Below are 24,956 nucleotides of genomic sequence, written 5' to 3' on the forward strand. Positions count from 1 at the left end.
CAGAAGAGCAACCCAACATCTCACCACAGGCTTGGAGCACCTACCAGTGAAGAAACCCCCACCCAAGGAGACAGAACTTGTGCCACTTCCTTATGAGATGCCATCACCTCCAAGTCACCAAGAATGCTACCACTCCAAAGGATAGTACTGTGCTTTAATAGAGACAAGACTTTCACATGGTACAACAACAGGCTGTACGTCCTAGACATACATACACACTAGGTGTAGTTAAAGCTTGTGTATTTGAACAATACTAATGTTCAAAAAAATGCACCAAATCTTACAACAACAACGTGAGCAAAATCCAAGGCCACAAGTAGAGAGAGGTATGGTTTAAGGGCTATAGGTCACATGGAAATAAAAACCAGTGGTGGTGCAATGCGAACTTTATCCTGAATAGAGATAAGGGGTTAAAACACAACTTTTCCCTTACCTCAGGAGCAAGACAGTGTTTTACAGAGACTTAATTTCCAAACTAAAGCAAGCAAAGAGAAACAAATATACTAGTGTGTGCCCCTTTGGTCCTCAAATTCTTTTTCCTGTTTTTGAGTTAAAGACAGAGTTCTACTCTGAACCTCAGGCAAGAAAGGTTTAAGGCTTTTTCAGCTGGGTATTTGAAGCAGAAAGTGGCAATATCTGCTCTCAACCACTTCAGGAAAACAAATACCATAGAGTTAGTGTATTTTATAAATGTGCAAACACAGCTTGTTTACACTAGCAGACAAACACTGTTACAGTACTTAACTCTACAGAATCCAGAACAGAGGATATTACAAAAGATTTTTCCCAATAATGCTGTGAAGGTCATCAAGGTAAAATCAGTGTAATCAAGTACATGAGGTGGTTGTTCTTGAAACTTCTTTAGGCCCAATGGAAATTTGACCAGACATTATTTTCATTCAATTTCCAACACGGGTTGAAGCAAGAGGCAGGAATGTTGGTTAAGATGGAGCTTGCCAGACCAGGAACTGTCTTTTAGGTTCATATACAGAACATCTTGGATTCATATTCGGCATAGCAGATACCACTATGGGAACCTTCTCTGTGAGCATCCGACACCCTGGCTGACATTTTATTCTCTAACTTTTGCCTCCTGTGCTTAGTTTGGGAAGGGTGGTTTTCATTTGTGCCTCATGTTTTCCCAATTAAGAGTTACAAAACAGCCATTAAAACTGTAACAAAGTATAAGAAGTTCAGCCAAGTCCAGCTGACTGAACCTTTTGTACCAATACTGCCACATACAGAAGTTGCCACACAGAAAAAAATGTGGTTGAATTCACTTTGATGGCCCTGGAAATGCTTTTCTCAATTGCTCTTACAAAATAAGTTGTTGTCATTTCAGGTTACTTTGCCCTGAAACGACCGGCTGTCAAGCAGAAGAGGTACAAGGGTGCTGTGTTCAGGATTTCAGTGCTTACCTTTGGTCCAACATTTATGAGATGCAAATCTTGACAAGCTTGAACTCTTAATTTTCAGATTACCAGGCTACTTTTAGCTTCTAACCCACAGAAATCCAAGAGGGAAAGCTCAAAATATAATATCATTAAAAACCTCTTTGGATCTCTTAGCACTTCACAGACTGGATTTTTTTCCCTCCCCACTCTTAAAGTTTGCTTAAAAATAGTAAGAAACTAACAGTTAAAAGTGATCAGAGATTCTCAGGCACAGATAAGAAGGTGCATAAAATGGTATATACTGAGATAAGAATGTGCCCCAAATAATTTAGAAGTTAAATCCCTGCACGTTAAGAGGCTAGGACAAACGTGTTTTAAGTTTCTCAAACAAAAAACACACACAGAAAAGGAGGGTTAATACTAGCAAGAACATCAAACACCACTAGCGAGAACATCAAACATCTCAAAGAGGTATAACACAGACATCCAGATTTTTAAACAGCCGCTGCAGGACTTGTAATAAAATATAGTCAGAGAGAATTCAGGACCATACTTTTCAGCAGAGGCGCAGTATTTGCAGCATAGGGGTCCTACAAGGACCCACAGCCTTTCCATCATTTTCTGCGCTGTTCCACATTTATTCTAATAAACATAACTATTTTATAAATATCCATTTCACTCCCAAGCCCCACTTTTCTCCTGAGAGCAGAATATTCTGCATTGTGGATGAAAAACATTTCCAAAACCCTATTTGTTGCTTGTAATTCTGTGACATTAGCTTCACTGGAAATCCAGGAGGAGCCTACCTCATCATTACATTTTCATTTGCCATCAGAAGTCTCTTACCGCACAAAGACTATGACAACAATTCACAACAATTTAGTTTAAAAGTGAGATGTAAGAATAAGTAAGAACAGACAGTGACACTGGACAAAATCTCCAGAGTGCATTTAGAGAATAACACAGTTTCAGCTCCTGATGAGTGTCAAGAATTCTTCACGGGTCTTTGGATCTTCCCGGAATACTCCCAACATTGTGCTGGTAACTGTTTTACTGTTCATTTTCTGTACCCCACGCATTACCATACACATATGCCTAGAAGAAATGAGAGGGCAGTGAATAAATCAGGCATACTCAGAAGAAAGAATCCCACAAACGTTTCTTACATGGTCACATTAAATTCTGGGGAAGTGACAAAACCTCCCTATCCAGAAAGGACATCTGCCAGTAGTACCTCAGCTGTCCTCTATGGAACAGAAAGTCAAATTCCCAGCCCACAAGTGCTGCCTTCCCCCCTCCAATCCTATGAAAAATCCCACCTTTCTAAGGTGTATTCTGATGATAAGGACATGCCTGTTGCTAGTTCCAGGCTTTGCTCTACTTGAGGAAGCAGAAGGTGCACTGAGGCAGAGCACAGACCTAGTGCAGCTGGGACAGCTGACCACGTTGCCAGCTGCCACATCTCTGCAGCAGAGCAGGTAGGCACCCACTTTAATAGCTCCAACCCACTGGGCCATGGGCAAGGATTATTACTGCTGTTGTTATGCGCTCTGCTTCGTAAAGAAGGATGGCACACAGCTACCACAAAGAGGCAACACACAACAGCTCTGCAGCACACAGCTGGAATCACATGCAGGCCATACACCATCACAGAACAGCTCAGAGTAACTTACGTAGCTTCAATAACCACTCCAACTCCAGCAGGCTGTAAGGCTTCTGTGATGGCTATTGCAATTTGTTTGGTAAGGCGTTCCTGGACTGAAAGTACAACACGGTGTTCAGAAGCACTGTTAAATCTGATCAGCTTCCATGCACAGCCACTATCTGGACAGCAACACTGAATCCTCTCTTCCAAGCATGCCTGTTCCTCACCACCCATATGCAAGTACTGCTCTTCCCAAGTGAATTTTATTAGTACCAAATCCTCTTTTATGTTTTTAATCCTTGAACAGACCTTTTATTTGCTTGTTAATACTGGAAGTCATTTTGCACTATACCTTTGCAGGAATTGCATTACCGTGATTTGTTACAGCAGTTTACATTTCCTACTATGCAGTTAGATTTTCTTGCTTCTCTATTTTCTCTGAACTTTAACATATTTGTTCACTGGTTTTACTGCTACACTATTCCTTCCCTGCACACAATTTCTCCTTCTAAGAAAAGGAAATGAAGATTTTAAAATGAGCAAATTAAGGGAACCTACTGTCCTGAAAAGCTTACGTTCCTGCAGTTCTAGCACTCCCTATCCACTGATCTGACACCTAATGGCCACCGAGACTTCTGTCACCAAGAACAGGGTAAATTTAATTGCAGGAAGAGAGCAGGCTCAGCCAAATCCAAGGTCTCAGGTCCTGCAGCTTCCTCCACTTTCAAGGACAGCAGGCAGGCAGCCCATGACATGGCAGCTCTTACTTCATCTCTTTGAGAAAGCCAACAGGATGCTGGGTTACATCAACAAGGACATTACCAGCAGTGATAAAGATGTCATTGTCCCATCTACTCAGTGCTTGTCAGGCCACACTTGGAATACTGTGTTCAGTTTTGGTCCCCACTATGCAAAACTGGACACAAGAGGAAAATCTTCCACAATGAGAACAATCAGCCACTGCAATAATCTCCCCAGGGAAGCGTTAGATTCCCCAGCACTGGACACTTGATATTTGGCTGGACAGGGTGCTGAGACATCTAGTCTAGGTCATGCTTTGCCTAGAAAGGTTGGATCAGATGATCCCTGAGATCCCTTCAAATCTGATATTCTATGATTCTTCAAACAAGAATTCTCGAAGGCATCTCTCAAACTATCTGTAGGAGAGTTCACCTCCAGTAGCATCCAACTACTTTAGTTATTCCTGGCAGCTGTATCTTGTAGCACATTTACCCCCTGAATCAGTTACTAGCTACAACTATTTTCATGGGCAGATGTTACACTTTACTGGAAATGCAGAGGCTGAGGGAGATGACAGATGAAACACTTGTTCAACAACACAGTGGTTTTTGTTACACTAAAATTTGCCCAGCCGTACTCCATGTACAATTATCAGTGCCCTGAGCTGGCTGGCAAAGAAGTGCACACAACAGAGCCAAAAATTCATCTGCTTACCTTGTAATCTTCTACTGTATATTTCCACAATCCTGAAAGAGAAGGGAAAAAGACAATGTTATAGTTATTCCTATCTGACCATCACTATTAACTTGACACTACCAAACAAGACCACTGTACTGATCTGTGTCCTTCCTGGAAATCTGTGCAACACCATGCTGCTGCTCAGCCCTGGCCGGCATTGCTCAGGACATCCCTCAGGATATCCCTCAGCACATCCCTGTGTTTACTGATAGGTTCCTCTTACCCAAAGGGTATTTCAGAGGCAAACCTCTCACTTCTTAGAGCTGCTTCTATTTGCTGTTACTTTTGAATTACTTGTACCACCACACCCCTGCATTACACAGTTGCATGGGAATCCATGTCTAAAGACTCCCTGAAAGCTAACCCTTGAACTGAGGTCAGACTACCTTCTTCTGCTTCAATCTAAACCAAATGCTGTTTTAAGGACAATTCAGATACTGGGATTCCCAGAAGGCTATTGAAATTAAGCAAGAAATGCTTTGGATTCTTGCATTTAACCGTAAATGTAACAAAAACAATGAGACAGAATTGCATTTATTTAAAACAGATACTCTCCACCCATATGCCACACCATCCTTCACATTTCAATGCAAGAATAACCCTAATACTCCCCTCGAACATGATTTCAAGTTTAAGCCATCTGTGGGGCAATGCAAGTGATACTACTTGCCACATTTATTGCCACAGTCCTGTAATCCACACATTTAAGAAAAAAGTCTTATAATTGCTCTGTAAATCAATGGGTTATTCATGCCAACCTCAAATGCTTAATTGCACATCAAGTGGCCATGTAAAGTTGCTACAGAAAGCTTCAATACCCGTCTCATCAGGCTAGACAAAAAGCAGACACTGGCTAGCAGCCTGAAGCATCAGTTACAAGAAACATTTCTGACAATGAGACTTGCCTGCTGCTTTGGAGAGAGAATTACATGCTGAAGACTCCCCTCCAGAAATGAAATGGTTGTGTTACAGCTATTCTAAACAAAGCAACATAATATTTAGATGAAATATATGGATAGGAAACAAACTGATGCTCAGATATTTTTATGATGTTGTTACATATAAGAAGTCCTGTAAGCATGTTTATGTAAAAACAATTCTTTGCATTAACATTTTCAAGCCTGAACTTAAAATCCGAAGAAATACGTTTGCTTACTGAATGCAGGTCATCCACAACTACAGAAACTCACCATATCAGGCTAATCCTATTACAAAAGATTATGCCTACAGTACCAGCAGCATCACAAATCTTTGTTTGAACACTGGTTGCATTATGTAGGGCACAAAAGGAAAGCACTATTTGGCCCACCAATCTTTTCATGGTAAGCACACAAAAGCAAGTGAGAAACGAGAACATTTTGTTATACAAGAATCTAATCTTTTCGTTATTGCAGTATACAGGAGTCTTACCCTTGAAAAAAGAGGCAAGATTTAACCTTCCAAGCAGTGCAGGAAGCCTTTCACATACTCATGCATGTTTCTATGAGAATAAATAGTAGGAAAATTGTACACTTCTAGCACTGTGTTGCCACTTGCATTAAAAATCACCAAAAACAGTTTCGAGCTCTTTTTTACAACTGCAGCTTAGAAGTAACAACAGAACAGAACAAGCACAAATCAACAGATGCACATTACAAATGTGATCCTTAATCCTGCATTCGAGCCCTACAGAAATGAAGCCAAGTGCTAAAGACAATCTCTTCAGCAAGGATATTCACTCTCAGAAATCCAATTCAAATAAACCCTTGCACCACCTAAAAAGATCCAGCCACATGAGTGCCAGCCAACACACAAGCCACGAACTGCCACACAGACATCTCCAAGTGTAAGCAGGTATAGAAGGCAGTCTTCTGCCCAGCAACTGCAGTGCTGGTCTTAGAATCTCATCCTACAATTTCAGCAGTTAAGTACAGCCACAGAGAACATGCAAGAAAATAAATTTAAATGTCAAACTGCCTGTTTCAGCTTTTTAATCAGAGAAAAGTCAACTCCTATAAGCACTAGACAAGAAGATACCCTCCCTGTAATTTGTTACCTTAACAAAGATGTGACCTCCAAGGGTCCTTCCACTTCCAACTTCACTGTTGTGCAAGCAGAACACAGAACAGGGCTGGCTGACTTTAAAACACTATAACGTCATATCTCCCCATTTCTTACCTGCTAAGAAAACCCAGCAGGCATGCAGATTTACAAGGCTAATTCCCATTAGTGTTACTGGAACTACAGCAAGATTAACAGACATATCGGAAAGCATAAGCAAAGCCTATGTGGACTTTCTGAACTACAGCCAATTTTTCAGATTCATTTCTCAAGAAACACTTCCACTCTGGTCCCCATAATGTGCTTATTGAAGGGATCTACCATCCCCTTCCTCACCAGAACTAGAAAGCATTACTTTATAACAAGATCCAGTGCAACAACTGATCCAAAGGAAAAAGCTGAGGGAAAAGCTATTTTGTGTAACAAATGGATTTCTCAAGTCCATCATAACTGCTTTGTTTCTTAGGCGCTCTCATCAGGTTTCGAGTGAAAGAAAGAAAAGCCAAATTTATCTGAAGTCAGGCAGCAGATGAAAGCTTTAGATTCAGTTTCTATCCATAAAGTGTGCTCATTTGCAGTGTGGAAGTTTTGGATTTTTGTTCTTATCAGTCGATATACACACAAGTATCAAATAGTTAGAGACCCCCACTGGTTTTTGTGGCCTGCCTTAGAACGTGACCAAATTCTTTGTTGTTCTTTTGTCAGTGCTTCCGGCAGACACCAATGCTTCGGATGCATGTACAAAAGCACTACAACTGTACTACAGCCAACTGATGTGAATTAACACAGAGCTCAAAGACTTATCTGTCCTCTCCACAAAAAACATAATGCTGAGGATTGGTCTAAATCCAAATCCAGGACACAAACTGAGCTGAGCTTTACAGGGGGACCAGATTAGAAAGATTAGCACAGTTAGCACAGCTTGGAATCCTTTCTACAAATTAGGATCACTTTCATTACATTAACACTTACCTAGCAAGCTTGCTGAGGCCAAGTACTTGTTTGTTAGGAAGATAGCCAATATGTACCTAGACAGGAGAACAAACCATTAACAGAACCAAAACCACACTTCCAAATGCATATGAAACTCATGCACAGAGAATGAGATGTGCATTTCTTCCAGAACTAACTATGGAACAGTTCAGAAGTCTTAGCATGTGGGAAGAACATGCCACCATGCAAGCCTGAAAAACTGTGGAGCTAACAGAGACTACAAATGGCTGGTGAGGTCAGTGTCCTGGTGAAGAATAGCTAAGTTTTCTGAGGGATAGAAAGATCACAACTCTTGAAGAGTTCCAAGTTCAGGAATGCTACTACATTTGGGTACAAAAAGAAGTCTATTACTCAGTACAGCACTATTCATATAAAATAAACATGGCTTTTCTTTCAAAACCTAAAATGGATTTAGGCAGTGGGAGGGAAAGGGATTGTACTTCCAATGAAAGTTCTAATGGCAAGAAGTACTTTGCCAAAGTCAGGCTGCACTTACTGTTGTTCAAGGTTTTCTTCCCCTGCTTTAGTAGTACCATACATCACTCTGCAATTAAGTCAACTTCCATCCTACTCAAGTATGGATTTGCTGAATATTCACACTAAACACAGTTGCACTAAGTAGGAATAAGTTTAGTAGAAAAATGCTCAGATACAAAGGTATCTGAGGGAAAAGGCATTTAGCTTCATAGTTTTAGAAAGCAGCATAGGCTCTGAATTCAAGTGAGTTTACAATTATAACAGATTATAAACCAGCATTGTGTCACTGTACCAAAGACTTGAAAGATTAGCCAAGATACAGTAGGTGAGTGTCAGTGTAGGATTCTTAGTGCTTTGCCGAGAGGCCCCATCTCAGAATCCTGTATTGCTGTATCTGCAGTCAGAGGTACCACAATGCACCTAATTACCTGGCTAACATGCTCATTCCTATCACTTCTGTTGGGTAATCAACCTACTGACACCTGAAAAGACATGAAACATTTCAAAGTGAGAGACATAACTTAGAAGCAAATGTTGAATCCTGTTCCCCACTGAGTGTTTTTGAGAATTTCTTAGTTTCATTTAAGATAGAACTGCAAATTCAAGACCTACTGGTAGGCATTTGCAGCCTGTTTGATGTACCCAACAGGAGAATGGTTAGTCTGAGAATATTTAGAAGCATACCAAGTCATTTAGCAGACCATTATACGAGCAGGACCGATTCGGTGTTTGCGAGGAGATTTCTCCAAACCACACAGGCTAAACTGCTAGATGTAAAAAGAATGCATATATTGCCACAGGAGTAACAAAGAGGATAATAGGCAAAATAGAAAGCTTGTACAGAAAAAGAAGTTACCTTGATTTCCAGTATAAAATACTAACAGTGAGAAAAAGCAGATGAAATTGAGTTGACTTAACTAAATAAAAGGCTGGTTTCTGTTCAGGTATTGCATTTTTGGAAGACAGTTTACTTGGAACATATGTGGTACTGACTGAATTTTATAGACAACAAAAGCATTTGCTACTCCCTGGCCTGTGAGTACTTTATGATATAACAGATGGATCAGAATAAGCTCCATCCTTCTCTGCTGATAGGGGAGTGAAGAGGCTAAAATATGTTGAAGGGACTACCCACTCTGAACTCTTCATCATGTTTACAGTGGTTAACTTGAGAATTTTTATTTACTTTTTAAAGCTGCTGGCGTCACAATTTCAACACCCTCCGAAACACCAGTCCCTTTCATGGGAGTCCCAATCTAAGTACCCTCCTGCTAGTCAATTCTGACCACACTCTCCCTGACGGGGCTTATTTATTTAAGACAGGGCTACTAATCAGAAGCTTGTTCTGCGCACAGGGGGTTCCCGAGGTGAACGTGCACTAGATAGCTCTGAGCCAGAAGCTAAATCCGTGGCAGAGCCAGTGTGCAGGGTGAGCTGCTTTAATATCAAGATGTCTGCCCTCAAGGCTTGCTGCTGCTTCATGAAGAAGAGCTTTGATATTAAATGTCAGAAACCATTAGATTACATAGACTAGGGAAAGTTGAGCATTATATTTTAGGAGCTTAAATTCAAATAAAACTCACATTAAGGAGGTCTTTCTTATTTGTATTCTGAAGATTAACTTCCAGAATCATAGCCGTAAGCAGTAAATACTTAAAGCCTTAAAAGCTTTGTAGTTACAGCTACAAAAGGTCTTTTACATGTACTTTAGGTCTTTTATCATATATTCCCACATTTGTTTTGTGAGGAAGAGTTACCTTTCCAACAAATGGAACGAGATGATGCTCACACAATGAGAACATGTCTATGTCCTTCACAATTACCATCTCATCATGATCTTCATCAAAGATGGCGTCATTCAGAACATCTGAAATTAAAGATTCACATTAAAAAAAAAAAATTAAAACAGAAGCATGGAAGGTTCTTCAAGCCAGTATCTGAGAAGTCTTGTAGCAAGAGTACAGCTTTCCCAGTACTACAGAGTCAAAGGTTAGGATACAGGAGGCAAGTAAAGAGTAACATCTGAAGTACGCTTCGGTTTGCATATGGTCATACAGTTGCCACAGTGCTATGTCAAACTACTTACATGCTACGCCAGAAGTCAGCCTGTAGTGTTTTATTTAAATAATAGTGTGAGTCCAGATTAGAATGAGTCTAAGCAGAATTATTGACATGTTAAGAGGAGGAGAGGACGCCTCAAAATGGGCTTTCATTAGTGCTTCCACATACCACGAGCAAGGCAGAGCCTGAGGTTTGAGAAAAGCTAAACCATCACAGCAGTTTTTTCAAACACTTCAACATCAGCATCACTGCTTTCAAGGAGGGTTTGCACTCAACTAAGATACTCTTATTTCATCCTGAAGCACACCAGTCAGCAGCTCTTTAGGCACAGACATAAGCTGAAGAGACAGATTTGTATGCACAGATGGGGGAGCAATTCACTGTGCCCCAAACTGAGAGAAGGCATGTGTATGCATACTCCGGCCTAATTCTGCACCTCAGAGTTAACAGAATTGAAGTGGAGAAACCCACAAAGACAGAAGGAAGAAGAGAGAGCTCAGTAAGAAAAGGGATACATAATGTGACACTTCACTAGCATCAAAATTTAGGAGGACAGATCCTCAGTTGATCTTCCAGATTTAGCATCCTCTGACAAGTCCCCCAGCAATCCTGACACAGGTTACAGCAGATCACTATAGTCTTCACAAAGATTGCAGGCAGCTGGACCATGCTTGGAGAGGTTAAAAGTAGAACAGCCTGAAGAGACCAAGCCTTTTGAAGGACAAGAGAGAAAAGCTGTATAGAAGAGAGAGATGAGAGATAATAGCAAGAGAACAAGCTGTACAGAAGGGCAAGGAACTCTGCAAACAACTTAGCTTGAAGACACACTGACACTTAGAGTTACTTTCAGGAACCAGTCACATACACCAGGACCAGAAGGAACCATTTGCTCAGGGACTGCCCTGCTTCATCTGCAGTGGCAATTACACAAATCTAATAGTCATGTCTGCTCTACTTGCCTTTATGCCTTCCCCTGACATGCACGTACACCTAATGGCCACCATCTGTTGTCGATAACGTATCATCATCATGGAGCATTTTAATTTCCTGTTTGCTATCAGCACTACACAGGTAACCCTGGAAACTGTGCGCAAGATGTTCTGCCTGCGATGCATGTTCTTTCCTGGAATGGCTGGCAACCTGCAAGACAGCAAAGCTGAACCCAAGAAGGCTTTTGATCAGGTCAGAGAGCAGGAGTAAGGGGCATGAAAGAGCCCAGGAAACAACTCTGTAAAGGCTCATGATTTTGTTCTTCAAATTTCAAAGCCTAGTTTACACCAAGTGGGCAAGAATTCCGATTACAAAGGAGCATCATGCAGTGGTATAACTATGAATTCAGCAGGAATAGCCAGAATCCAAAACAGAGCAGGCGAAGAGGAGAGGGAAGAGGAGACAGAACTGCTGTCTGGGTTCTTAGCTCCCTCCTGCAGCACTCTGCAGGTGTACCATTTCTACAGCAGAAAGGCAAACAGCTCTCACAAAACCTGCTACTATGAGCAGCATTGTTAAAACAAAATCCAAACAGAGCCACAGAGCATCTCCAGAATGACTGCTGCTGTTATTAGACCACAGCTTGGCTCATACTAGCCTTGCCAGGAGTGTATCAGAGTCCAATGTTAGACAAGGATTTATGTCAGCACACTCACAAAGCAGACTGTTCAGAACAATCAAACACGGTATGGTCTCATTCAAAGTCATGACAATGTGTGACACAGCGTAAGGCTAAAGCTATAACAGAAGGTACTTCAGCCATGAAGTCTCATATATATCTACATATATATAGAATCACAGAATAGTTAGGGCTGGAAAGGACCTTAAGATCATCTAGTTCCAACCCCTCTGCCATGGGCAGGGACACCTCACACTAAACCATGCCACCCAAGGCCTCGTCCAACCTGGCCTTGAACACTGCCAGGGATGGAGCATTCACAACCTCTCTGCGCAACCCATTCCAGTGCCTCACCACCCTAACAGGAAAGAATTTCCCCCTTATATCCAATCTAAACTTCCCCTGTTTAAGTTTTAACCCGTTACCCCTTGTCCTATCACTACAGTCCCCAATGAAGGGTCCCTCCCCAGCATCTCTATAGGCCCCCTTCAGATACAGGAAGGCTGCTATGAGGTCTCCACACAGCCTTCTCTTCTCCAGGCTGAACAGCCCTAACTTCCTCAGCCTCTCTTCACACAGGAGGTGCTCCAGTCCCCTGATCATCCTTGTGGCCTCCTCTGGACTTGTTCCAACAGTTCCATGTCCTTTTTATGTTGAGGACACCCGAACTGCACACAATACTCCAAGTGAGGTCTCACAAGAGCAGAGTAGAGGGGCAGGATCACCTCCTTCGACCTGCTGGTCACGCTCCTTTTGATGCAGCCCAGGATATGGTTGGCTTTCTGGGCTGCAAGTGCACACTGCCGGCTCATGTTCATTTTCTCATCAACCAACACCCCCAAGTCCTTCTCCACAGGGCTGCTCTGAATCTCTTCTCTGCCCAACCTGTAGCTGTGCCTGGGATTGCTCTGACCCAGGTGTAGGACCTTGCACTTGGCATGGTTAAACTTCATGAGGTTGGCATCAGCCCACCTCACAAGAATGTCAAGGTCCCTCTGGATGGCATTCCTTCCCTCCAGGGTATCAACCGAACCACACAGCTTGGTGTCATCGGCAAAGTTGCTGAGGGTGCACTCAATCCCACTGTCTATGTCAGTGACGAAGATGTTGAACGAGACCGGTCCCAACACCGATCCCTGAGGGACACCACTCATTACTGGCCTTCAGCTGGACATTGAGCCATTGACCACAACTCTTTGTGTGCTGCCATCCAGCCAGTTCTTTATCCATCGAGTGGTCCATTCATCAAATTGATGTCTCTCCAATTTAGAGACAAGGATGTCGTGTGGGACATGTGTGGGACAGTGTCGAACGCTTTGCACAAGTCCAGGTAGATGACATCAACTGCTCTACCCCTCTCCATCAGTTCTGTAGCCCTATCATAGAAGGCCACCAAATTGGTCAGGCAGGATTTCCCCTTAGTGAAGCCATGCTGGCTGTCACCAAGCACCTTGTTAATTTTCATGCATATGCACACTTATTTATATATAAATTATACATTAATAGGTCCTTACAAACTTTATCTAAGGAACCTAACTCCATCATGGGAATGTTGAAGACCCATGCTGTATCATGGAGGCTGCTGTTATCCTATTTTAAAGCTGGAGGAAGAAGAAGGTTAAGTGACCCATGAAGCACCACACAGGCAACTTCAGAAACAAAATGCCTCCTTCTCATGGCTAAAGCAATAAAGCTTTACAGGTGTGTAAGCAAACAGATCTATGTGCTAAGAATATAACCACAGAGCTGGAGGATGCTTCACGTTTCTCATTTATATAAGTCTTGCCAATTTTGCACCTTAGATTTAATATTGCAGCCAGAGCACAAATGATACCTGCTCAGCTACACAACCTCTGCAGCTGTGCCTGCAGCATGATGATTTTAAGTCAGCACCTGTTACTCCTTGCAAAGGAGTACCAGAACCCATAAAGGAAGAAGCCAGGTTAGTAGTTTTATCTAACTTTGTCTGCTTTTTTGTGTGCGTGTCATTCAATTTGCAACAGCCACAAACAGAGCCCCAAGAAGCTCACCCTGCATCCTGCAGCACATGTTCTGGACAATTTAACAGAGCTGAAAGGACAGAAGGGGAAAAAAAGTCCTCAGATTACGCAGGCCAGAAACAAAGCTGAGGATAAATTCAGGCCTCTTTTGCCATTCTTTCATTTAGAGGCCTCAAAGCATTTATTCCTGACACTGGTCAAGATCCAGAAGTCATGTTGTCCCTCCCCAGGTTGTCCCAGTTCACACAGAGCAATGTGGCTGTTGCACTGGCTGCGTCTCTCAGCTCTAAAATACTCACCTGCCTTTTTAATGCACCTGCATCTTCCCCATCCCTTCCTCCTGTGACACCAGGTTCTTCAAAGCAAAACCATAAAAGTCTACAGGGCTTTTAGAGGGATGAGGGCTTGAAGTAAACATTGCTAGCTTGGTTTCCTAACAAAGCGAGGCACCTGAAGCTCAGATGGGGTCCTCAACAGACTATTTGTTAACACAGAAAGGAAATTCTTCCTCTCAAATGAAACAATGCTTTTACTCCCTCCAAGTAGCACCTACGTAAACATCCACATTAGTAGGACAGGACCAGCATCTCCTCCACTAGCAAGAGGATGAGCACGTTCATTTATCATCCCTTGGTCCCTCATAGTCACACCTCCCTTCACTCTGCTTTTATCAGCGACAGCTGTGTTCAAGTGCTGCTACCAAGCCCTTCCCATAAGCCAAAGGAGACTGCAAATATCCCCGTTTTCATTTTTCACCACCCCAGAACAGCTAAGGGAATTTACTGCTGAAGTCCTTAAGCCCAGACATATCATGTTAACTAAAAGCTAAGAATCCAAGTTAAAGTAGATGGCTGGGAAGAAGGGAACAAACCCAAACATTTTATGTACAGTCAGGGTGCTCTCCAGATTATTCCAGCTGATTTTGCCTTTAACACAGAGCTCAAGTCCTGGTATAGAAACTTCAGTGAGCTCTTAAAACGAATTAGTCAACTCTACAGCAAGTTAACTACTGAAACAGCAGAATTAATTCTTCTCCATTTATCTTCAAAAGGAGTTGATAAAAGCAAATATCAGAATTGGATGAAGACAGAATGAGAAAGACCTTTCAGGATTTTGCGTCAGAGCTAAGCAAAAAGACCTGTTGCTATAGAAACTATTTGCATGGCTTTAATGTGACACAGGAAAGCAAAAGTACCTCTGGCAACCAAAGACACAAGAGCCCACCCAGCATATGGCTCAATAGGTGAAGGGAATGAAGGATGGCAGCACTCTGCAGAGCTACACTGCATCAGCTTCACAGCACTTCAAGTGTCCCATTTTTATTATGCCTGGGAGACAGAAGAATGATGTAGACTGTTCTACGAGTTAAAGTACTTCCCCATGGTGCTAAGTTGTCTCACTGCTCCACTTCAGAGTAGTCAGACTGAGGATTGTTCAGTGTCAACAGAAAAAAGGCAGCCTCAGAGATCCCTTGAGCTCGTGAATCCTGCTAGAGACATAAGAGTCTCCCGATACCCATTACACAGCTGGTCATTGACAGCCCCTATGCTCTCTATGGTGACCTGTAAGTCACAGCAGGCAGCTAAGGCCATCAGGAATGAGTTCAGGCCAAGGGAGGCAGACATCCTGTGAGAGTGGTGTGGCAAGTCACACCATAGCAATGCCTATTAGTTTCGACAAACTAAGATATAGGCTGAGGTCAGGTACCTTCTGCTCTCTCGGGAACACAGACAAAACCAGTAACAGGGTACCTAGAATAAAACAGTAATGGGTTTGGAGGATACTCCAGAACAGCAATGCCATAAGTCAGAGACCAAAGGCTAACCATCCAATAAGGTATAACCAGCTGGGGTATGTTGGCAGCCACCTTTGAATGCGTTTCACAAGTGCCTCTTCATCCAAATACAGATGTAACTAACAAAGCAGGAGACACGAACTAACAGCTGAATGTGTGATAGGGAAACCATCAACAGTCTACAAGGGCAGAATTAAATCTGGAAGGAAATTGCTATGAAAGCCTTTCAGTTGCTTCTGGGTAAGCAGTAAGATGTCAAGTCAAAACTGAATTATTTTATTTATTCATGGGATGACACCAGAGGTAACTGTAGTTAGAGAAAATATTCCAGAGAAGAAACAATTATTGCAAGTATTAAAAAGGTACCAGGAATTTATTATGCACACAAAGAAGAGAATTAGGCTACAAAACCACTCAGTCATATAGTTGGTACTGCTGCAGAAATTTAGTGACTTCAGGATAATAAGAAAGAGGGTAAGCAGGGTATTCCATTTGCTTCAAGAAATCTTGAAGAGCTCTAGAAAGAGCCACAGCCTATGATGCCACATTATTATTTAAATAGGCAATAGACTTCAAGAGCTGCAGAGAAAAATCAGATAAGCACTATGTGGCTTCCTTCCTATAACACACCTTCCTAACAGAATCCTGACTGTGAAACCTCCGACACAGAAGAATTTACAAGTTTATGACTAATATTTCAGATTTCATCACTGCCACATCAAAAGACTAGAAACAGATACTCAGCTTCCAACAGGAACATTTGTTTCATAAACAAACTTAATTCCTCAGTTACCAGATGAGAGGTGAACCAGATGTGTAATTTAAGACATATCATAGAAGCGAAGATGGAGAAAAAGCATTATTGCTATTCAACTAATTCTGGCCACTATTTGTACAGATTTATTTTCCTATGAGACACTTTCCATGTTGCTGTGGGAGACTCAAGTCTATTTGTAAGAGATCAGTTATTGCAGACTCTCAGATGAAGCTAAGATTAGGTTCTAGAAGTTGTCCTCTGCCAGGAGGTTTATTAATATGTGGGAAAGCAGGGTTATGGAGATACTCTTTAAAATGTATCAATAACTATTTCAATGTCTCATGTCATAGAAGGTGCTGAAAGTCCCCTTGTTCACATTTTCTGAAACCAAAACAGAAGAAAAAAAAATCAGAGAAGACAAAACACTTTTGAAAAGCAACATGACCAGGAGCCTTTAGTAGGTAAGATCTGAGAGGTTAAGACATCTATTATATTCCGAACAAAACTGCAAATGAGCTTGGTGTTACTTGAGCATTAATGGGCAGGGGAGATCATCCTGGAAAGCCCAGTCCTAGTTTCCAGAGAAAGTTTCACTGCATGAAATACATCTTTCAGCGTGGTAGGCTTCACACATGGGGGGGGTACAGGTTGAGGAAAGAAACCCCCAAGAATCTTGCTCTGTACAACCCAGTATTTCTCACCCTCTGATCTACAAGAAAGAAGCCATTGCTATACCACAATAGCAAGTAGGATTGAGTACGCCCCCACCAAGTTTGCCGATGACACCAAGCTGTGTGGTTCAGTTGATACCCTGGAGGGAAGAAATGCCATCCAGAGGGAACTTGACACGCTTGTGAGGTGGGCTGATGACAGCCTTATGAAGTTTAACCATGCCAAGTGCAAGGTCCTACACCTGGGTCAGAGCAATCCCAGGCGCAGCTACAAGTTGGGCAGAAAAGAGATTCAGAGCAGCCCTGTGGAGAAGGACTTGGGGGTGTTGGTTGATGAGAAAATGAACATGAGCCGGCTTCAGTGTGCGCTTGCAGCCCAGAACACCAACCGTAGCCTGGGCTGCATCAAAAGCAGTGTGACCAGCAGGTCGAAGGAGGTGATCCTGCCCCTCTACTCTGCTCTTGTGAGACCTCACCTGGAGTATTGTGTGCAGTTCTGGTGTCCTCAACATAAAAAGGACATGGAACTGTTGGAACAAGTCCAGAGAAGGGCCACGAGGATGATCAGGGGACTGGAGCACCTCCCGTATGAGGATAAGCTGAGGAAGTTGGGGCTGTTCAGCCTGCAGAAGAGAAGGCTGCGTGGAGACCTCATAGCAGCCTTCCAGTATCTGAAGGGGGGCTATAGAGATGCTGGGGAGGGACTCTTCATTGGGGACTGTAGTGACAGGACAAGGGGTAACGGGTTAAAACTTAAACAGGGGAAGTTTAGATTGGATATAAGGGGGAAGTTCTTTCCTGTTAGGGTGGTGAGGCACTGGAATGGGTTTCCCAGGGAGGTTCTGAATGCTCCATCCCTGGCAGTGTTCAAGGCCAGATTGGATGGAAGCCTTGAGTGGCATGGTTTAGTGTGAGGTGTCCCTGCCCACAGCAGGGGGGCTGGAACTAGATGATCTTAAGGTCCTTTCCAGCCCTAACTATTCTATGATTCTAATAATGCTGATGCTTGAATTACTAATAGGTTATACTATTGCATCTATGGAAAGAGAACTAGCAGTACCTTTTTTCCAGGGAAAGAATAAAGTAACTCTCGAGCTCTTAGCAAAGGGCAGTGCTGTTGATCAAACAGTCTTGTTTGTTTAAGACACTGCCTGTCTATTTTATGTAGTGATGCTTAGCACCTCTCATCCACAGCAAACTAAGCAAGCTTGGAAAATTTATGAGCTTACACCATGGTTCTCATCTGTCAAAATACCAAATCCACAGACAAGATGATGAGGAAAGAGTATTAAGGTTGCATTTTCACCATAGGTAAAGCAACATTCACACTGTTCAGTTAATCTACTCCGTAAGACCTAACTAGTTAGTACTTGCTTTAAAATAAAAGCTGCACAGCAGAGTCACTTAGCTTTCAGGGAAATAAAGCATACAAGCATCCTTTCAAACCACAGAGCTTCAGAGAGAGAAGTTATCCTCTCCCAGTATGTCCAATTTTCATTTTCCTGTTAAACATGCTGAAAGGACAGCAGAACTTGCTTGAAAACTAACACACTTACCAAAAAAGTCTTCCAGCCTTCATTCATATAACAGCTAGCACCACTACCAACAAACACAGTTTAATGAATATGCTGTTTTGCTTAGAGTGCTTATGGATGATGAAACCAGGTTAACTTCCCACTGTAGATGCAGGCAGCTTGTTCAGACTGTGCCTAATGTTTCCTACGGGATTACACAATCAGAACCAACTCCTTTATGATTTACCTTTTGAAGTTAGCATCATTGACATTGACTGTAGTTGACGCTTTCTGTAACTTAGCAGTTAGCTCTGCTTAGCAAGATGTAACTGAAGCTGAAGACTTCAGAATCAAAGTTAGTACTGTCTACAATCTTGTATTTCCATTTATTCACTCATTATCTGCATCTGCACACACATGTGCTTTGTAGCATTTATAGAGACTCACAGACAGCACCTCCAAGCATGACATTAAGCCTTTGGTAAAAGAAGAGACAAATCTTTCAAAGTTTAGCCTTTGTGTGGCAGGCAATTGCCTGAACCAACTCTAAGAAAGCTAAAGGCTATTGCTGTCAGCATTCCTGCTGTTAGCCTTTATTAAACAAGAGGACAGGTTACTGTTTTGGTATATAATTTACTCCCAGAAGTATGAAGCTGATAAATCTGACTCTGGAAAAGAAAACTTGTTCTTGAATACTCATGCAGAAGCACTGCATGAAATTGAGAAGTGATATTGTCAGCATCTTGTCCGCTCTGCCATCCTCACCAACACATTAAGAGGTTTCTGTTGGAATGGCTGTTGGTGTACACAGAAACCCAGGTGTGAACTGCTAGCATTTTTTAATCTGGTCCCTAGGTGGATTTAATTTGAAGTCACTGGAGGCATTCTTGCTGCTCCAGTGGAAGTTTGATGACTTTGTATGGCATGTATAGAAGCAAGATCTATACATTTGAATAGATTTTGTCAAAGAAAGGCTGAAGCCTTTAGTAAAACCAGGATTAATACAAGAAAAGACAATCTAGAAAGAACAGAAGGAGACAGATTTACACATTTAGCAAGTAAACTCTACTAATGGCTCTGAAATACAATACTGACCAGCTGCAGAACACAGATAGCAAAGATGAGTAAGGGGTAAAGCAGGAACACTGTTACTCTGCATTATGAAAGAGAAGCTGGAAAACAGAATCAGCTTCTGTGTTACATAAATCTGAATGAAGGGTCAGAATTTAGACGTAAACTTCCCTACAACACTACAAAGCTATGGAAAGTACAAAAATACAAATAAAATCAGGTGTCAGGGAAGCAAAGAGGCAAGACCCAGGAAAGATCAAGTAACCAACACATTTAACCGTGCCCCAAATGTATTATATTCTCAGACACACAGTAACCAAAAAGATCATAGAACAGTTTGTGTTGGACGGGACCTTAAAGATCACCCAATCCAAACCCCCTTCAATGAACAGGGACACCTTCCACTAGATTAGGTCCCTCAAAGCCCTGTCCAACCTGGCCTGGAACGTTTCCAGGGATTAGGGATCCACAACTTCTCAGGACAACCTGTTAAAGTGCCCCACCACCCTCATTGTAAAAGATTTCCTCCTGAGATTTGGTCTCAATCTACCGTCTCTTAGTTTAAACCACTACCCCTTATCCTGTCACAACAGACCCTACTGTAAAGTCTGTCCCCACCGCTTCTGAGCACTGGAAGCTGCTCTAAGGCCTCCCAGAAGCCTTCTCTTCTCCAGGCTGAACAACCCCAGCTCTCTCAGCCTGTCTCCATAGCAGAAGTGTTCCACCCCATAAGCATCTTCATGGACTCCTCTGGACTCACTCCACAGGTCCATGTCCTTCCTATGCTAGGGACCCCAGAGCTGGATGCAGTACTACAGGTGGGGTCTTAAGCAGAGCAAGAGAGTGGGAGAATCACCTCCCTCAACCTGCTGGTCACACTGCTGGTGATGCAGCCCAACATACAGTTAGCTTTCCAGGCTGCACACTGCCAGGTCACATCCAGCTTTTTGTACAGCAGTACCCCCAGGTCCTTCTCCACAGGCTGCTCTCAACCCCTTCACGCCCAGCCTATGCTGATACTAGGGGTTGTCCCGACCCACATCCATGACCTCGCTGGATCACCTGGGCCAGCACCTCACCACTCTCACAGGGAAGAACTTCTTCCTGGTGTCTAATGTAAATCTACCCTTGGTCAGTTTAAAGTTATTGCCCCTTGTCCTATCCCTAAAGGCCCTTGCCAAAAGTCTCTCTACAGCTTTCTTGTCAGCTCCTTTAGGTACCAAAATGCTGCCTCAAGGTCTCACCAGAGCCTTCTCTTTTCCAGAGTAGATTACACCTTTTTTTCCTGTTGTATATGGAAAATTAAAATGCCATCAGAAACTAATTGCTTTTCTCCTGCCTACCCAAGGCAGATAAGCAGACTCAGAAGGCTGATTTTTAAAGCCTGCAGCTATACTACCATTCACTACCTCGGCTCATCTTCATCACTTTTCTGGCTGAACAGTCTGGCAACATTTTTACACAGTGGCAAGGGTTGTGAGCACAGCTGTGGCCAGCTGAAGATTGGCGTCTTTGCTTCTAACCCTGTATTTGTACAATCACCACCACAAAGCTTCTACTTGACAGGCCTTTTACGGAAAGATGGGAATTAAAGCTATTGTGTCTGTTACCCTCTGCCTGCTGGGGGGTAAACCTGAACACTGCTCCTCAATACATCCCACAAATCACTGCTTACATCTGCCTATCCAGACAGTTCCACATAAGGAGCTAAATAAGCTGTAAAATAAACCTGAGAAAACAAGAAATCAGGACTGCTTTTTATTGGCTTGTGGAGTTGGTTTTGTGTGTGTATGTGCACTTGATTTTTGTCAATTTGCTAGACGCTGTTGACTTGTTCTTCAGCTACAGCTCTTTCTTCTGTGTCTAGTAAAGACAACTGAAGCTGGGAAGACTGAAAGCTTGGCACAGAATCACAGAATAGTTAGGGCTGGAAAGGACCTTAAGATCATCAAGTTCCAACCACCCCACCATGGGCAGGGACACCCCACACTAAATCGTATCACCCAAGGCCTCATCCAACCTGGCCTTGAACACCATCAGGGATGGAGCATTCACAACCTCCCTGGGCAACCCATTCCAGTGCCTCACCACCCTAACAGGAAAGAACTTCTTCCTTATATCCAGTGTAAAGTTCCCCTGTTTAAGTTTTAACCCGTTACCCCTTGTCTGTCACTACAGTCCCTAATGAAGAGTCCCTCCCCAGCATCCCTACAGGCCCCCTTCAGATACTGGAAGGCTGCTATGAGGTCTCCACACAGCTTCTCTTCTCCAGGCTGAACAACCATAACTTGCTCAGCCTGTCTTCATATGGGAGGTGCTCCAGTCCCCCGATTGTCCTCTTGGCCCTTCTCTGGACTTGTTCCAACAGTTCCATGTCTTTATGCATTATGCAAGAACATGTGAGTAGCTGAAAAGTAAAAGGATGAGGAAGGAATGTTGTTAGTATCACAGCTTCATTTTATTTCCCAGAAAAGAGCAGTCCAAGAGTACTGCACCCAGCTGTGACACTTCCTACCCTAAGGTATAACACAGCTCTCTCCCAGGCATGGATATTCAGAGGTAGGGACTATCCAGAACTACTCTGCACTCAGAAATGTGAGAGGTTAGGACAGACTATTCAGGTCCCAGATAATCTACACTGGAGAAGGAAAAAAGCTATAAAAGATGTGAAGGGAGCTTGAGGCTCTGCACACACCTGGCAGAAAGACAAGAGGGCTTAAGATAGGCAGCAATCTCACTCAGGTTCAACTCAAATTCATACTCAAACTATCACTAAAAACAAAAAATAAAAAACAAAAACCCCGTGTTAGAGACCAGCAGGATAGCCAAGAGGCCTCCTGAGTTTTAGAGCAGTAGACACACACACAGTTCCCAAATGAGAAGCTATTCCTAGTAGACAAAGGATTATTCCGCAAAACCCTGACAGAACCTCATCTCAAGCAGATCATACAGAAGGACTGAAGGAAGAGAGGAACAAGAATGACCATTGCAGCACTGAGCTTATTTTCAGAGGTGAACCTGAAAACCTGGTTTGATTTAAAGGGCAAAGCAAATGCCAAGACAGAAAAGCTGCTCCTCGGGCAAGCTAGGACACAACATTGGCACAAGTATAAGCTGGCCCTGAGTAAGTTAATGTCGGAAGTTGTACGCAATCTGATTTCAGAAGACTAAAAGTGAAGAGGTGAAAATGAAACTAAACACAAAACCCATCCTTCAAGTTGAAGCACAGTGCGCTTACAGAACAGACTCCAGAGTGCTAGCAGGAGCTCCCCGATGCCAATCATCAGCATAGCACAGCTTTATTTTTTTCAGCTGCAACACATTGATGCAGTTCTGGGGCAGGCTCCACACACCAGTGCTGCACTCTGGAGAGCAAACCAGGATCATCTGCTTCCTTATTCACATTCAAAAGATCCTTGCTGCCAGTATTTGCCTCCCTTATGCTCTAACAGGAACTTCCTTTTTACCGTAAGAGGGAGCAAAAAGGGAAATCCCCAGCAGGGAAAGGTTCGTTAATGGAAAGACTAAGAAGAAAACTGATGTAAATATGAAGTTTTCAATTAAGATTTACCCTGCAATATAACCAAGAGACACCTTTGGAGTTGCTGGTGATCGGGAGGACAAATCCCACCCAGCTCCCCTCCTCCTGCCAGCAAACACTACCCGCGCTTAACACAGCCTAGCTCGGCTGGGTACAGAGGAAAGTAAAATCAATAAGTTTCTATGCCAGAGCTTGAAAAGTTTATGCTGAAGGAAAGGAAATAAAAGCACTTGTTCTGATCACCGAAACCAGAAGCACAGAAGTTTATGACAGAACGTGAACTTCACCAGCATAGAGCTTAGAAAGGGGGAAGGAGAGGACAGAGAGATCCCGAGGTACTCCTAATGCTGATGACAAGGAGCATTAGACTGCCGGTACTGTGGCAGGGCAGTGGCGAAGCAGCACAGCAGGAAAGCCAGCCCCACGGCTATGAAAGCAGCAGCCTCCAGCTCCGCCGCCCGGAGCCCTCCCCAGGGTGACACCGGCCCGCCCGGGGCGGCACTCCCTACCCGAGATGGTCTCCTGGTAGCCTTTGGTGAAGAACTGCATGGCGGTGGCCGCCCTCCAGGGCGTCTTCAGCAGCCCCTGCCGCTCGGGGTCCTCGCCTAGCGAGCGCAGGATGGTGGTGTACGCGGCCGCCAGGCTGGGCAGGCTCAGCTCGTTGTCCTCCTCGCTGCGGGGCCGCTCGCCCCGCCACCCGTCCCCGCCACCGCCGGGGGGCCCGCGCGGCTTCTCGGCCACCGCCGACGGGGAAGCGGAGGGCGGCGGCGGCCTGTCCTGCCGCGCGTACCCGTTACAGCCCCGCGCCGCCTCCATGGGCGCCGCCACGGAGCGGGCAGAGCGCTGCGGTGGAGCCCGGAGCCCTCAGCGACCCCGCCCGCCGCCGCCGCCTCAGCCCAGCACCGCGCTCCCGTTCGCCTCCTCAACCGCCCGCTTTATACCGCCCGCGCCGCTGCCATTGGCAGCCGCTGCCGTTACGTCACCCGCTGTGTCATGAGCCGGCCGGTCTCAGCCCGCCACGACAGGGTGGCGCCAGGGGACGCGGGGATGCCGGCAGGCAGGGTGCCCCTTCATCCCCAGGGGATGGATGGGGAACGTCCTGCTGGGGTGCGGGTCCTTGCCCTGCGCACCAGGTGCCAACACCGGTCTCCGTTTTCCCTTCACCCTGTCCAACTTGGAGGGCTGGTCCTTTTCCCTCCAGCGTGATGCTGGTGCATTCCACTTCGCAGCCCCCCACTGCTGCTGGAACACTGCCATACCCGTCCTGGGGTGCTTTGGGTCGCTGGTGGCATGGTACATCCACCAGAAAGATTCCAGGGAGGGATTTGCCCTCCTTCATGGCAGTCCCCACCACTTCATGGCAGCTTTGTTTCAGTCCCTTTCAACCTAGGAGCTCCACAGCCCACTTCCTGCTGCTCTTGTGCCCCAGGGTTTTCATAGTCCCACCTATGACCCTGGAACATGCCCACATATTTGGTGGTTTCTGTGGAGATCTGACTGGGATGTCACCCCAGTGGTGGTTTGAACATCCTCCATCCTCCAGGCACTTTTTGGGAAAATCTGGCAGACAGAGCACAGCTCACCTTTGCCAACAGCCCTTTCTGCTCCATCCCAAGTAAGGTTCAACTACCCCAAGTAAGGTTCAACTATTGGTTGCTTGGAAGGGAGATCCCTCAGCCGAAGCTGATCTGGGATTTTATAAGATAGAAACCAAGTCTTAGGTTCAGCTGAGCATAGCGTGTATGCTGTCACCCCACCCATAAGTGGAGTAACTGATGTTTTCTGGACTGCCACCAAAATAAATGGCAGAGGTGCTAAGGGGCACAGCCCTCTTTTCAGGCTTGATCTGTCCATAAAGCAGCAGGGACAAATTCTTCACCCTTGTGCCTAGGAAATGGTAAATTGCTGG

General features: G+C 44.1%; 1 protein-coding gene across 1 annotated transcript; it reads right to left on the minus strand.

Moving 5' to 3' along the window:
• Window positions 1-223: 223 nt before the first annotated feature.
• Window positions 224-23,921, minus strand: GCH1 (GTP cyclohydrolase 1). Its single transcript, XM_061462617.1, has 6 exons — window positions 23,557-23,921; window positions 9,786-9,895; window positions 7,531-7,586; window positions 4,495-4,526; window positions 3,068-3,152; window positions 224-2,489 (listed from the first exon to the last, which is right to left on the minus strand). The coding sequence occupies exons 1-6, from the start codon at window positions 23,861-23,863 to the stop codon at window positions 2,363-2,365; spliced, it is 717 nt and encodes a 238-aa protein (XP_061318601.1). The 5' UTR covers window positions 23,864-23,921; the 3' UTR covers window positions 224-2,362.
• Window positions 23,922-24,956: the final 1,035 nt, after the last annotated feature.

This window comes from Pezoporus flaviventris, unplaced genomic scaffold (assembly GCF_033815535.1).
Source record: "Pezoporus flaviventris isolate CSIRO_AGI_PZ_B2104156 unplaced genomic scaffold, CSIRO_AGI_Pfla_v1 ptg000035l, whole genome shotgun sequence".
NCBI lineage: Eukaryota > Metazoa > Chordata > Aves > Psittaciformes > Psittacidae > Pezoporus > Pezoporus flaviventris.

Excerpts from the sequence above, each read along its gene's own strand:
- GCH1 (XM_061462617.1), bottom strand. The coding sequence starts at position 23,863 with ATGGAGGCGGCGCGGGGCTGTAACGGGTACGCGCGGCAGGACAGGCCG. Across the intron at positions 4,527-7,530 it reads GGCCTCAGCAAGCTTGCTAG|GATTGTGGAAATATACAGTA; the intron begins GTAAGTGTTAAT and ends CTTCTCTTTCAG. Across the intron at positions 2,490-3,067 it reads GGAGTGGTTATTGAAGCTAC|GCATATGTGTATGGTAATGC; the intron begins GTAAGTTACTCT and ends CATTTCTTCTAG.